The 14942-nt window shown below is 40.9% G+C and overlaps 1 protein-coding gene, 1 long non-coding RNA gene and 4 other non-coding genes across 12 annotated transcripts; 5 read left to right on the top strand and 1 right to left on the bottom strand.

The window, feature by feature from the left end:
* Positions 1-7640: 7640 nt before the first annotated feature.
* Positions 7641-11105, bottom strand: LOC110488170 (ras-related protein Rab-39B). The gene is made up of 2 exons (XM_021560259.2): positions 9335-11105; positions 7641-8273 (listed from the first exon to the last, which is right to left on the bottom strand). Exons 1-2 carry the CDS (start codon positions 9547-9549, stop codon positions 7838-7840), a joined length of 651 nt encoding a protein of 216 aa, XP_021415934.1. The 5' UTR covers positions 9550-11105; the 3' UTR covers positions 7641-7837.
* Positions 10758-13780, top strand: LOC110488171 (uncharacterized). 7 transcript variants are annotated; one of them, XR_002468363.3, is made up of 8 exons: positions 10758-10838; positions 11728-11786; positions 11999-12078; positions 12247-12304; positions 12495-12544; positions 12807-12881; positions 13023-13106; positions 13307-13780. It is a non-coding gene; the product is annotated as an uncharacterized LOC110488171 (long non-coding RNA). The 7 variants fall into 7 exon arrangements; XR_002468362.3 differs by having other exon boundaries at positions 10761-10838; positions 11999-12069; XR_002468364.3 differs by lacking the exon at positions 12495-12544 and having other exon boundaries at positions 10761-10838; positions 11999-12069.
* On the top strand, positions 11505-11641 carry LOC118946560 (small nucleolar RNA SNORA16B/SNORA16A family). The gene has a single exon (XR_005041431.2). It is a non-coding gene; the product is annotated as a small nucleolar RNA SNORA16B/SNORA16A family (small nucleolar RNA).
* LOC118946558 (small nucleolar RNA SNORD103/SNORD85) lies at positions 11833-11909 on the top strand. The gene has a single exon (XR_005041429.1). It is a non-coding gene; the product is annotated as a small nucleolar RNA SNORD103/SNORD85 (small nucleolar RNA).
* On the top strand, positions 12330-12405 carry LOC118946559 (small nucleolar RNA SNORD103/SNORD85). The gene has a single exon (XR_005041430.2). It is a non-coding gene; the product is annotated as a small nucleolar RNA SNORD103/SNORD85 (small nucleolar RNA).
* LOC118946555 (small nucleolar RNA SNORD99) lies at positions 13166-13238 on the top strand. Its single transcript, XR_005041426.1, has one exon. It is a non-coding gene; the product is annotated as a small nucleolar RNA SNORD99 (small nucleolar RNA).
* Positions 13781-14942: the final 1162 nt, after the last annotated feature.

Raw genomic sequence — 14942 nt, 5'->3', positions numbered from 1 at the left:
AAAGTCAAATTAAAAGGAAGACAGTTTATCCGAATTAGACATTCTCCAATTCGTCAAATTTCAGCAGCCAGGTGCTGTCCATTTTCACAGCTGCCACTTCGAAGTATATAAATTAAGTTATATTGCTTATTGTGAGGTCAATAAGTGTGATAAATAGCTTCATTATGGGCAAATAAGTATATATTTTACTCAAATCAATTATAGCAGTAGCAAGCTTACCTCTGGTCCTCTTTCTCATCTTTGCGCTCTCTCTCTCTCTCTCAAACTGAACAGGACATCAGTAGGCCTAGTCCGCTTACACAGATATTGCATTTTCTGACATATAAAAACATATTTTCAGAAGAAGCTTTTGACTCGCCTACTGAAATGCCACCGTACACAGCACATCCATTGGTTAGGCAGCACAAAACGGTTTACCTCAGCAAGAGGAGAGCAGGCCAGGCCTCATGATTGGGATAGCCTATGCATTGCAGTGTGTAATGCAGTGTAACCTAGGTTTATATACACAATTGATTTAAAATGGATTAAAACTATATTATTTTTTTTGTCACTGACCTACACACAATACCCCATAATATCAAAGTGGAATTATGTTTTTTGGAATTTTTATAAATGAATTAAAAAGGACATTTGAAATGTCTTGAGTCAATAAGTATTCAACCCCTTTGTTATGGTAAGCCTAAATAAGTTCAGGAGTAAAAATGTGCTTAACAATTCACATAATAAGTCGCATGGTATCGCTCTATGTGCAATAATTGTGTTTAACATGATTTTTGAATGACTACCTCATCTCTGTACCTCATTTCTGTACACATACAATTATCTGTGAGATCCCTCAGTCGAGCAGTGAATTTCAAACACAGATTCAACCACAAAGACCAGGGAGGTTTTCCAATGTCTCGCAAAGAAGGGCACTGATTGGTAGATGTGAGAAAAAAAACACATTTTAAAAAACCCAGACAATATCCCTTTGAGCATGGTGACGTTTTTAATTCAACTTTGGATGGTGTCTCAACACACCCAGTCACTGCAAATATACAGACGTCCTTCCTAACTCAGTTGCCAGAGAGGAAAGAGACCACTCAGGGATTTCACCATGAGGCCATGTAAAACAGTTACAGAGTTTAATGGCTGTGATAGGAGAAAACTGAGGATGGATCTACAACATTGTAGTTACTCCACAATACTAACTTAATTGATAGAGTGAAAGAAGGAAGCCTGTTCAGAATAAAAAAATATTCCGAAACATGCATCCTGTTTGCGACAAGGCACTTAAGCTATACTGCTGTGACGCCTACTCCCACTCCCCCACTCTAGCGCTTGACGTTGCCGGTGTAACGGATGTGAAACGGCTAGCTTAGTTAGCGTGGACGCTAAATAGCGTTTCAATCAGTGACGTCACTTGCTCTGAGACCTTGAAGTAGTAGTTCCCCTTGCTCTGCAAGGGCCGTGGCTTTTGTGGAGCGATGGGTAACGATGCTTCGAGGGTGACTGTTGATGTGTGCAGAAGGTCCCTAGTTCGCGCCCGGGTATGGGCGAGGGGACGGTTTAAAGTTATACTGTTACACCGGTATACTGACCACTGGCCCTGGCATCAATACGCACACCTGCACCTCATCATCGCCTTGATTAATCTCCCTTTATTTAGCCCTCAGTAGCCTTAGTCATCAGGAGTATTGGTTTTGGTCACATTCAGTACAGGTCTCCTGTTTTGTTTATCTCCCTTTCTTATCATTAAACTCACCTTCTGCACCTGCTTTCTATAGTTTACAACTGCAAAGAAATTGGCAAAGCAATTCACTTTTTGTCCTGAATACAAAGTGTTATGTTTGGGGAAAATCCAATACAACACATTACTGTGTACCACTCTCCATATTTTCAAGCATAGTGGTGGCTGCATCATGTTATGGGTATGCTTGTAATAGTTAAGGACTAGGAAGTTTTTCAGGATAAAAATAAACATAATGGAGCTAAGCACAGGCAAAATTCTAGAGGAAAACTTGCTTCATCTGCTTTCCACCAGACACTGGGAGATTAATTCACGTTTCAGCAGGACAATAACCTAAAACACATGGCCAAATCTACACTGGAGTTACTGAGTGGACAATTTACAGTTTGACTTAAATCTACTTGAAAATCTATGGCATAACTGAAAATGGTTGTCTAGCAATGATCAAAAACCAATTTGACAGAGCTTGAATCAATTTTTAAAGAATAATGGGCAGGTGTGGAAAGCTCTTAGAGACTTACCCACAAATACTTACAACCGTAATCGCTGCCAAAGGTGCTTCTACAAAGTATTGACCCAGGGGTGTGAATACTTGTTTAAATGAGATATTTCTGTATTTTCCATACAATATATTTGCTAAAATTTCTAAAAGCATGTTTCCAGTTTGTTATTATGGGGTAGGTATTGTGTATAGATGGGTGAGATATTTTTTTTTAATCCATTTTGAAATCAGGCTGTAACACAACAAAATGTGGAATAATTTGAGGGGTATGAATACTTTCTAAAGGCACGGTAGGCTATGGATCATTTGATTGAGACCATACTAGGAGCACTTGATATTGCACGCCCAGCAGAGAATCAGGGATGAGGGGCAGCATCAAGCACACATTGAGATATGATAAGCAACTCATTCTCAAACAGTGAGCAATATGACATTTAATCGATTACAAAATACTAAACCCTCCCCTGACTGAAATTGTAAAAGAATGACCCTTGCACATTTTCCTCCTGGTAACAATTGTGTACACTCTGACCCCTCCCTTACAAAATGTACCTTCACTATCACTTTCATTAAAGATCTTTAAAAAGATCTGATCATATAAATCCATCAGGTCTTTCTTTCATTTAACGTAATATTTATTTTATTTTTCACCACATATAAAATAAGCACAATCATTCAAATGAATTTGCTCATTTAGCGTGTGTGTATCTGCATTTCTTCCCTCCAGATGAGTTGTTAAGGACCACAGATGTTTCTACCCTAAGTCTATGTATGGTTTCTACAGGTGAGCTTGGACAGGAGCGGAGGGTACAAGTGAAAGCAATATCAGTGAACAGCTTCATTTTCACAAGTGATATTCATCTGTTATTGATTAGTTATTGATCAGTTATGCAAACTAACAGTTGTGATTTTCAACAGAGACTTATGAAAATGAAAGCACACCAATATTATTACCATACACAGTTGTATGTTTTTCAGTTGGAGTGTAGTCATTTATTTGCACTGTGATACAGATAAGTGGGTCAGGTATGCAGTTCTGTTGTTACCCAAAGAGGGCGTCACAACCCTAGCATGGAGATGGTCAATCAATATGGCACCATGGACATAATATTGTTTATTGATTGAATACCCTTTAACAGTAGAGTGAGTACCTTGCACAGAACATTTAGAATAGAAAATAAATAACATTTATTTTGTCAAGCTGTGATCTGTGATTGGACTCAGTCAGGGGCAAAATAGAAGTATCAACTGTGCTGCTGTGTCTAGTTGTAAGACTCCCCAAAAAGAGAATTTGCAAGTAACATGCATTAGTGATATGTCATATGTTGTTGTACTTTCAAGGACCTGTTGGATACTACAGATTTAATTAGATTGTTTTGTCAATTGGTATTCAGATTACACTATTATGATATAACTATAATCACAATGAAAATGGCCACCATTTATAATCAACGGAACACTTTCTAAAGCATCAATTATTTTCACTTTTCTGCTCTTAAATCGAAACATTTGTAGTTCTACTGGCAACGTGTCAAGATCCAAGCTCAATCTCTTCTTTCATGTCAATTTAGCCTGAATAGGCTGTTGAATATAGCTGGTGCTCCATCTCAGTGACAGGGGCCTTTCTCTAGATACACCTTGTTTATAGACCATCGTCGGGCATCATCAGCACCACAGCCTCCTAATTCCTGTTGTCTTCCTATCTGATGTAACAATACAGTCAATAAGAATCCTTATCAAAGTCAGTGCTCGGGGATAGGTTGCATTCAATGACAAGCAGCCATATCACAGCACATTTTATCATTCTTATAAGCATAAAAAATACAGCTGTACAAAATAAACCCTGTTAGAAATGACACAGCAAGCTGAAAAAAAGGCAGCACTACATACAGTAAGGAACATGGTTTGTCTCTAACTCCCTTTGTGGCTTAGAATGAAAAGATTTTCTGCTTTTCAAAAGGAGTTGAATTGTGATGACCAAACAGACAGCGGCCTACATTATCATCCCTCTGAAACCGTGTCTGAAAAAGATCATTCTCCATTTCTATACATTCCCTGGCAAGACTGTTTTAGTTCATTTAAAGGGTATGTCTCCCATCCCTAGGCGTCGGTATTGCCTTCTCTTTGTGGATGAGTCCTTTTATACCGTAACAAGAACATGGATCAATACAGACATCTGATTGTCATAAATATTGGTTAGCCAACTGATTTAACTTTGAAAGAAATGAGACATGTTGTAACGGGGCTATGACCTGTGATAACAGAGGTTTAATCAGTCTGTGAATGGTCAGTAGAGCTTAAAAATTGACCACAGCATAACTATAAACAGGGTAAATATTGTGTGGGAACAACGGGAACAACTAAACTACGTTTGCATCAGACTTTGTAAAGCAAGAGGCAAGACATGTTTTTTTGTCAAGAAATTGTATGCTGAGGCTTTGCAAGGTGTTTACCAGTATGTATGAAAAAACTCCCAAACTATTAGTTAGTTAGACATTCCTTTCAACAAGTCAAGTCGCATGACCATGATACTGCCCATATGCTCCTGTGCCTTGCCCAATAACCACTGGACACAAAACCAACATAGAAAACCAAAAAACCAACATAGAAAACCAAAAAACCAACATAGAAAAAAACCCAACACAAAACCAACATAGAACACAATATCACAGAAAGTCACATCATATAGACTTGTTTATACTGTATTATTGACTGTATGTTTGTTTTACTCCATGTGTAACTCTGTGTCGTTGTATGTGTCGAACTGCTTTGCTTTATCTTGGCCAGGTCACAATTGTAAATGAGAACTTGTTCTCAACTTGCCTACCTGGTTAAATAAAGGTGAAATAAATAAAATAAAAACATTTGCTGAATGCACAATGTCTCTCCTGCCATCTACAGTGTGTGCAGGGTGTGGAGGTGGACAAGGTGAGCTGAGGGGAAGGAAGGGAGGAGGGACCAGGCAAAGTGAGCTGTTATCTAGACCCTGAGCCATGGTAACACCAGTCTACAGTCAAGTCTCAGGTCAACTGTTATCTGCACTGAGGTTTGCAGTATAGAGGTAGTAGTCTAGGGAAACTAGAGAGTTATCTTCCTGTGCCTCTCTGAAGACCGAAAGGGCCTATAGGCATGGCAAGATTATGTCTGTCTTGATATTGGAACCATTCTGATGGAGCATGGAGGCCATTAGGGTCTGAAATGTCATGTTCTAAACCAGACAATGTAATAACACAGAGTTTCCCAAACTCAGTATTCGGGAGCCCAAGGGGTGCAAGCTTTGGCTTTTACCCTAGAACTACACAGCTGATTCAAATAATCAACTAATCATCAAGCTTTGATAATTTGAATCAGCTGTGTATTGTTAGGGTAAAAACCAAACCGTGCACCCCTTGGGGTCCGAGGACCGAGTTTGGGAAACCCTGTAAAAAGCCAATAAACCCTTAAATTAGTATTACGGTCACAAAAGCACCACATTTAATGAATTTGGGCCGTCTTAAAGTCTTAAAGAATCGGCATCAGCCAGTACCTCTTTCCAGTTAAAGGAATGTTGTTTGGGGTGGTTTTCCCCCTTGAAGGCCCACCTTGGAAGGTTTGTTTTTGTTTTTTAATATGCCATATACAAATGCAAAGACCATTAAAAGGGTTTGTGGCTTCAGCGATGTTCTACAAATGATAGATATGTAAAAAATAAAAATAGAAAACATCTGCTATGATGTAGGAAGATCACAACATGATGCAACATGAACAAGATTTGGTTTGTGTGCAATTACATAGATTAGCAGTCTACAGGACCATATGAACAGAGGAGAGGTGGTAGTGACACATATAGAGTACAGTTTATTCTCCCTGACTATTATCAGTGACCTTTTAACGCCAGAGTTAACCATACCCAGTGGGGTAATGTAAAGTACTTAAGTAAAAATACTTTAAAGTACTACTTAAGTCGTTTTTGGGGCGAGGGGATCTGTACTTTACTATTTCTATTTTTGACTACTTTTACTTTACTACATTCCTAAAGAAAATAATGTACTTTTTTAGTCCATACATTTTCCCTGATACCCAAAAGTACTGGTTACATTTAAAATGCTTAGCAGGACAGGAAAATGGTCCAATTCACACACTTATTAAGAGAACATCCCTGGTCACTAAACATAAATTCTTTGTTTGTAAAGTATGTCTGCGTGCTGTCGTGTGCCACCTGGTTTGCTTAATATAAGCAATTTGAAATGATGAATAGTTTTACTTTTACTTTTGATACTTAAGTACATTTTTGCAATTACATTTACTTTCGATACTTAAGTATGTTTAAAACAAAATACTTTTAGATTTTTACTCAAGTAGGATTTTACTGGGTGACTTTCACTTTTACTCCAGTCATTTTCTATTAAGATATTTTTACTTTTACTCAAGTATGATGATTGGATACTTTTTATACCACTGACCATACCGGACATGATGTACAGGGGACAGAGCAACAGCACACACATGCAAACACACACACACACACACACACACACACACACACACACACACACACACACACACACACACACACACACACACACACACACACACACATATACACACACACACACACACACACACACACACACACACACACACACACACACACACACACACACACACACACACACACACACACACACAGGAGACAGGAATCAACCCACAACAATGTAATGGGAGTGATGCCAGATCACAATAATGCATTGTCCACCAGTCAAGACCTTGCCTGCTTAAGAATCCAATAACTCCTGCGGCAGCAAAGGGCATCCAGGAAGGAAAAGGATGCTGCCAGGAAGGAAAAGAACACGTACTGGAATTCCCCAAGGCCTGATCGCTGTCACGCAGGTGTCTCTGGCTGCGTTTACACAAGCAGCCCAAATCAGATATTTTGCCCAATTATTGTCAAAAGGCCTCTTCTCAATGGTCAAAAGAACAATAATTGGGCAACATATCAGGATTGGGCTGCCTCTGTAAATGCAGCCTCTGTGTCTGCCTTACCTAACTGGGCCCAAAGCTACCCAGGTGATGTTAAACTGTGTAGGTTTAGCATGTACATGTATGATGCTATTCCGCTGCAAGGATTTACTCTGGTGTTTGGCCTAAAGACTCAGACTTTTGTGTTTGTAGAGAAGATTTTGTCACATCAAGATGTGTACTACAGGATGTGAATCCCACAATCCCATCAGAAAACAGCCCCATCCTGACCTTCTTGAGGAACTGATACAGAGAGGAAAAGCAGGCTAGCTACACTAGGCATATGGTGACACGTGCACATGTGACAGGACAAGGGCCTTACTTTAGACCATGGCTTAGTTTCAATGGGAAACTGACTAAACTGTGAGATGATGTGAGATACTTGTGGAGATAAGAGAGGGGGAACAACAGTGGAGACATGAGTCGTGTTTATTAGGGAACGCATCGGAACATGTTCTAGAACGATTCGCAACGAAAAAGATACATTTGAGTTTCTTATTGGACAATTCCAGGTAGTCCCTCTTTGTTCCAATCCATTTTCTTCCGTTTGGTGCGTAATGAACATTACTCTTGATGAGGTCAGAGGTCAGGGATCGAGGGTCAGTCTCTCAGCAGTTGCAACTCTTCTCCCTCGGCTCCACCTCAATGTCCTCATCGCCCGGGTACAGGACCCTGGTAGTGAGGCCACTCTTCACCCCATCCCATCCGTCCCTCGTGGTGATCTGCCCCATCTTCATCAGCTCATAGATGTCCCTGCTGAGCAGCTGGAAGGCCCGGTCCACGTTGCTGTTGCACTTAGCCGACGTCTCCACATAGCGTATCCCCATCTCTGCCGCCAGCTGCTCAGCCTCGTCCTGCGTCACCTTCCGGTCCTTGTTAAGGTCGCTTTTGTGGCCAATCAGGATGTAGACCATGTTGTGCGGCAGGATGTGCTCGCTCACTTCCTTGTGCCACTCCCTCACGTGGTCGAAGGTCTTGTGATTGGTCAGGTCAAACACGAGGAGCCCGCCCACTGAGTTACGGTAGTAGGAAGTGGTGATGGACCTGGAAGATGGAGAATAGGAGATGTTACAATTCAGCTCTGATCCATAGTAAAATGTGAATTTAAACAATGCTGACTTGAATCTCAGTGTAACCCTGAACCAAACTACACTCATAGCATGACAACAAACATATAGGAGTTGGCAAAACAGCGCAACAAGATCCGCGACTCCTTGCAGGTCCAGGGAAAGACATTCATTGTGGCTTACTAACTAAGGAATGATAACTGTACACACCTGTAGAGACAGTTCTTTCATGCCACTGAAAATCTCTTTTAAGTGTGTACTGTGAACCTCTTATGGGAAAACAGTCTTTCTTCCATAATATTCTGTCAGAGAAATCCAGGTTCGGGTTCAAGAGGAAAAGGAGATCTGAGAGCAGAGTCTACAAACACAGTTATAATGCTCTTAGAGGAATAGTATCTGAGACTGGGGAATGAATTATGTTGTTAACATATTTTTTTCAACTACAAGTTACACTGGCTCCTGGATGGATACTGTATGTGCCTAGGCATGGCAGACTAGGCTACATAAAGGCACATTACTACATGTATGTAACAGAGAGAGCCATGCCTCGCTGATTCACAGGCCATCTCAGCAGTAACAAACCATACTTGCAGAATAACCGGATTTGACTGTCATCCATCCAAAGACAGGCATCAAAACCGTCTTATCATTGTATTAAAAAATGATATTTGTGTATTACACAAAACAGTATCAAGGCGAGGTTGTTGCCCATCATCGGTGAATGAATCCAACTGATGATGCGACACAATTGAATGACTGTTTTTATGATGGAGATTGGATTAACGGCCTCCGTTATTGCAGTCGTACCGTAAAAAAAAATACTGACGATGACTGACCTCGTTCCTCGTTTCTCTAATAATAAACTGTTATTTTTCTCAACTGTTATTCGCCAAAATGGTAAACCGACCACAATAGATATTGTGAAGGCTGAGGCGTTATGAATCAGTTGATCTTGTCAAAATATTATTGATAACATATATATATATATATATATATATATATATAGGCCTAGTATAACATTAATTGTCTATATCTCACCTAAATCGTTCCTGTCCAGCCGTGTCCCACAGTTGAAGCTTGATTTTAATCCCTGGCTCGATGTCTAGCGAACGGGCATAAAAATCAACACCGACCGTTGGATCCGCTACATCGCTGTAAATTCCATCTGTAAACCGCTTCAGCAAAGATGATTTCCCTACCGTCGAGTCTCCTAGCAAAATTATCCTGAATTGATATTGCCACAAAATATCCATGGCATGGCTAGAGATAGACCCAGAATGGTGGCGGTTCCGAAACAAAGCAGCGCAGCACGTTGTGTTTACAAAGCCAGTCACTGCTGCTGCCTACTGCCTTCTGGTCAGACAGAGATGAGAGTGCCAGCGAGCAAAGGGCGATAGTGCTGCAGTCATGTGATAGGCTACCTATGCACGGGATTTATTATAGGGCCTATTGCTTCAGAACACAACCATAAAAAGAAAACAACGTCACTTTATGTTATGACAATTCTATTGCTTTATTTTAATTTAGTCTAGCCTATGGGCCAATGCTACAAAGCATCATTTCGATAAAGAAAGTATGAATCGTACGTGCATGATGAGGCCTATAAAGCGTAAAAATATAGTTAGATAGCACATGATAAGGCACGCTGTTATCCGACTCTCAAACTGGTGTGAAATGCCATGAAGCCTATGCCTGGTCCATCTATAAATTGCTTATTGACTTGACATGGTCATGACGGCATAGCATGAGCTGTATGCTAAACCATGTAATGTGCTGTGCACGAATTGTGATACGCATTACATGGTAGACTATTGCATGTGTTGAATATGGTCGCTCGAAAGGCTATTCATTCCTGGCTTTTCAATTAGAACAGTGGTCGCAGCAGTCATGGAACTGTCCATGGTGCTGAAATGCTGAGACCTTTTTTTTTGCCGTTGGCACATCAGTTTGTTGTGTTGTTGACTTTGCTCATTTGAAATCTAGTTCTCACTTAGGCTTTCCTTACAGCATTGATTAGAGCAAATACTTTCAAAACTATTCGCCTACCAAAAAAATATACACCTCGATTGCATATATGGCCCACAGGCCTACATATCTATTTGAAAATCCTTGAAAATGAGACGTTTATCCCACTGACCTAAAATAATACAATCAACCTCTTGTCTTGGTCAGAACTGCATTGGCCAGGCGCAATACATTAGCAAAAGCTTCAAGTGAAAAGGTTTTTAGTTTGTTTGCATCTCTTCAAACCTCACATTTCTGGTTGGCTTTTCTATTTTTTTTAACCTGTCTATTTTCGTTGTATTATTTGTTCATTATTTGTTCGAACTGTTTTATCAGTAGCCAATGCATGCATTAGCTATCTAATTTATGCCACATTAAATAGCTTAGATAGCGGTCTATCGTTGAGAGGGAACCTCATATCCCATCATACATCTCGTCCATGTGACATATGTGGACCAATCGCCAGGTTGTCCCACACTATATAAACAACCGACAGCGCATTTTCAATCTCTTCAATTCAAGCTAAGTAGCAGCAATGGTAAGTCAAACTCGAACCAATCATCACTCGGCGTGTCTGTTTTATATATGCGTGAAGGTTGTTTTATTTGCTAATATCACATGTTTTGAGAGAAGCGCGTAGCCACGTGAATGTTAGAAAGCAGTTTCTGATATTTTGCTACCGGTACCTAGTTAGGCTAACTAGTTAACTTCCGGCGGGACCTGCACTTTCTTGTGACATTGTTGGTTATATAGCTAGCTGGTTAAGTTGAACTATGTATTTGTCAACCTTGTGGTAAAGCATATGTTAATCGTAAAGCTGTGCTATTTCAGGCAAATTTACTTACTCTTTCGAGACGTTTTATTGTTCGTTGACCATGCCAGTTTCCACGTGGCACTACTGCACGCGGCCCTTAACGATGCAGCTTCTTCACTATTCCGGCAGAATCTTAACAGCATATTTGAACGGCGATCTTTAAGTTGTAAATTATCAGGTTTTTTTGGTGGAGTATTGACTGTTTTTATTTGAGTTATTCTTGCTGTATTCCATTTTGTACAGCGTAAGTCTACACCGCTGGCTAACGGTAGGCGTAATGTTACTGAGCGTACCGAGGTGTTTTTGGGTAGACTTCAACTCATACGATCAACCCTACTCGGCCAATATGGCTAATCACAGAGCTGGAATCTGTTCAACCACTCTATAAACACAGGCACCTATCGAAGCCGTTCCTGCTCATTTTGTAGCGGACTCGGTCAACAGGATGCCAAAAACATTACTTTCACCGACGGTCGCTGTGCAGTTCGACAATAACTGACACCGCAACATTAAGGGGACGGACATTCCATGTACAGTTCATAGAAAATGTTAGTGTGTTGGTCACGATGGAGTAAGATGAGACTTCTAATTGGCTGGCTTCACTATGCTCTAGGTCCATTATCTTCTGAACAAACCCTAGACGTGGATGATGAACAAATGGTTATGCCGAAGGTACATTAATTCTCGTTGATTTCAAGATTCACCAATCGACCCTCATTCTGGCTGTGATGACACACTTGCCCTCACTTAGAGGAGTGCCTCTATGCTGAGAACTTAGTACTCGTCTGAGCCAAGATTTGGTGTTGACTAAATTCAAGTTAATGTAAATGTAGGCTTTAGACTACTGTATTTGCCTGATTGTAAATGTCTAATTCTCTATACAGGATTACAATGTCAGTCTGCAGGGGCTTCATAGGCCTGGATGAGAATGAAGTTGTGGACATTCTGATGGGAGGTAATTCAGGTGCCTATCAATGTGTTTTTGGCCTGCGACTAGCCCTCACTTATGATACCTCGCTGATGGAAACTTTATTGTACTTGTCTGAGCCAAGACTTTGTATTGTATGTTATGTGTTTTGACTGCTGATAATGTGTAGCTTTTAACTTGACTAATTGTCAATGCTCTCTACAGGTGTACAACCTCTGCACAGACCAGTGGGATTGAGAATGAACCACGGGACATTCTAAGGGTAATTCAAAATGTTCCCCTTTCATTCTGGCTGTAATGACACTTGCCCTCACTGAGAGGAGTGCCTCGATAATGAGAACACCGTAGTACTTCTGAGCCATGTCTATTGACTAATGTGTTTTGCTGTAAACATCCATAAATCTTTGGCACTGAATTGAGCCAAGCTTGACTGTCACTGTGTTTCTCATCAGTTATTGTGCGTATTGGAGGTGTGGCCATTCAGCGTGGGATTGAATGGCTTGTAAGCCCCTTGTGTTCAATGTTGTCCCCATGGCGGCATGCTATTCTAAGGCCCCGGGCTTTGCCTGTAGCCTCTGGTTCTCCAAGTGTATGCAAGATAAATAGGGAGTCTTTGACTGTCCTGGCCTCTCTGTGCCTGCGTTAGTCACTCTACTGTCATACAGATTAAATTGTGACACTACACTAATGTTCCCTAGTTTCACAATCCTGCTTTTAGGTGGCTACTGAAACTTGTGCACTGAGTTTCTCTAATGTCTCTGCAGGTATGGAGGTACAGGTGTGCCTCAACACTGCTTGGACATGCACCAATCCGGGTTGATGGGTATGGCTGTCACTAGGTATATACTGACTTGTGTTTTCTTGATATTCTTTGGCGGGCATGGTGTTTTGCTCAATGATACTGCTTATGGCTCATGCTGATATTGGACTTGGCTCAAAGCCAGTCCCTCGCTGTAATATGTATCAACTTTCATTTGCAGTTCTTGCAACTGGCTCTGGGTGACGTGACCGGCACTGACCAACTACACTTCCATGGTTATATGGCCCTATTCAAGGGTTTTAAGGTATGTCTTAAGCACAAGAGGCAACGCATCATTATTGGCCTTTTCACAGGCCCTGGTGTTCTGATCAATGATCGATACCTTTTAAAATGTGACTGTTGGATGAAACATGCGGATATGGGACTGAGATCAGAATGTCACCTTTAATGTCTATATATGATACATTGTTTCAGCCACTAAAGCAATACTTTTTTCATTCTCAGGTCTTGGTACACCAACCAAGTTGGATGAGGCCTGTACACCAAGGTGTTTCCCTGGCTTGTCACTTATTGCTTATCGGTTGCATCGGGACATTGTTAGGAGACTTGTTCAGAATGTGTGAAATCGTTGGTTGACTAACTGTTCAATTGTGTGGGACTTTGTCTCAAACCTGCAACCAACCTGTCCTGCATTTCATCAATAAATATAACAATCACCCTAAGTCAACTAATTAGATTCCAGCTTAATTTAGACCTGGACGTCTGACAAATTACACAAATGCCATATAATGCTAAAATATCTATGGTAGCTTTGTGAAACTTGAAGGTGGCATGCATGTTTTTGGCCTGCCAAAACTGGGGGACTCCTTGAAGTTGAACTTAACAGGTACATTCTGTCCTTCAGGGCAGAGCCCCATGTTTGTGAAATAATTTGCCATTAATCTATTTTCAAACAATGTAAATAAAGCTACAACCATGGTCTTTGTTCTTGTGTCGAAATGCATGTGTTTCAGCCCAGCTCAGTGAGTTGTGGCGGGGCAGGAAATAGAGCGGTGTACCGTGATTGACCTAGTGTTCTGTCATTCATGGACACATCCCGAAGTTTAAGGGTGGTGCCATGGCATTACATTAGAAATGCTCAAGGCCATTGGCCACAGTGATGTTAACATGTACAGTGGCTTTGACTGGACTGATCATGTCACATCACTTAAAGCTTAGCTAGCAGTCCTGACTCACGGTTGCAAATCCTTTTTGATCCTTGCCATATGAAGAGGAATTCTAATAGGCTGGAAATAAACATTACAGAAGGTGGTTTGGAAAATTGTTAGCCTGTTCAGTGGACTCAACAAGGGTCCCTTCTGTAGTTTTAAAAAACGTAACATTGGCCATGTTTAACTGGCCAGGGCACGGCAAGATCTGAGTTCAAGACAGCTGGGGGGGCGATGACAGAAGCTACAACTGCAAAAATACGTTTTGAGATTTCATCCAACTCACATGGGAACTCTGGCCTCTTTCTAGCATTAATACCTTAAGGCATTTCACATTCAGCAGTTCCCAGTGGTATTGGAAAGACCATGAATCCAGACAGACAATTTGCCCACAAAGGACTGCTGCACAACACAAGGGGGGTCTTGTATGCTGCTGCGTACTGTGCTCCATTTACCCTTCATTTTGCATACAACCTGTTTTGAGAAATGTAATCAAATATTTTAAGGGCTTTCAATGTCTGCTTATGGCCCCTTTATTTATCCTACAGTTCTGACTTGATGTACAGGGAGAACATTAAGAGTGACCCATGTTCTGAATTCTGTTGCTGTATAGTTCCTGAAGTGCTGACCAAATAGTTGACTACGCCTGTCTTAATCAATTACAGATTGCCTCGTACAAACTACAGCATCAATATGTTGTCTGCGGGAAACACTTTAGAAAAGCAGTAAATCTGAATTAACTTTCGCTGCCAGACAAGTATCCGTTGAGAGCCAGGTGTAGCTTTATGTAGGCCCTAACAGTTTGTGGGCACTTAATAGTGCAATTCATGTATTTATTGTTGTGCAGTGGCTTTGCTGGGGCCCAAGATTTGCATGCTAAAATCACCACTGGAACCTGAGCATGCCCAAATAAAGATCACACGTATCCTTAA

Source organism: Oncorhynchus mykiss, chromosome 30, assembly GCF_057628025.1.
Source record: "Oncorhynchus mykiss isolate SJ-2025 chromosome 30, ASM5762802v1, whole genome shotgun sequence".
Taxonomy (NCBI): Eukaryota; Metazoa; Chordata; class Actinopteri; order Salmoniformes; family Salmonidae; genus Oncorhynchus; species Oncorhynchus mykiss.
Note: the sequence above shows the minus strand (reverse complement) of the source record. Positions and strands in the feature narration are given on the sequence as shown.

Coding starts and splice junctions, on each gene's coding strand:
- LOC110488170 (XM_021560259.2), bottom strand. CDS start 9,549: ATGGATATTTTGTGGCAATATCAATTCAGGATAATTTTGCTAGGAGAC. Junction 8,274..9,334: donor GCTGGACAGGAACGATTTAG/GTGAGATATAGA, acceptor TCCATCTTCCAG/GTCCATCACCACTTCCTACT.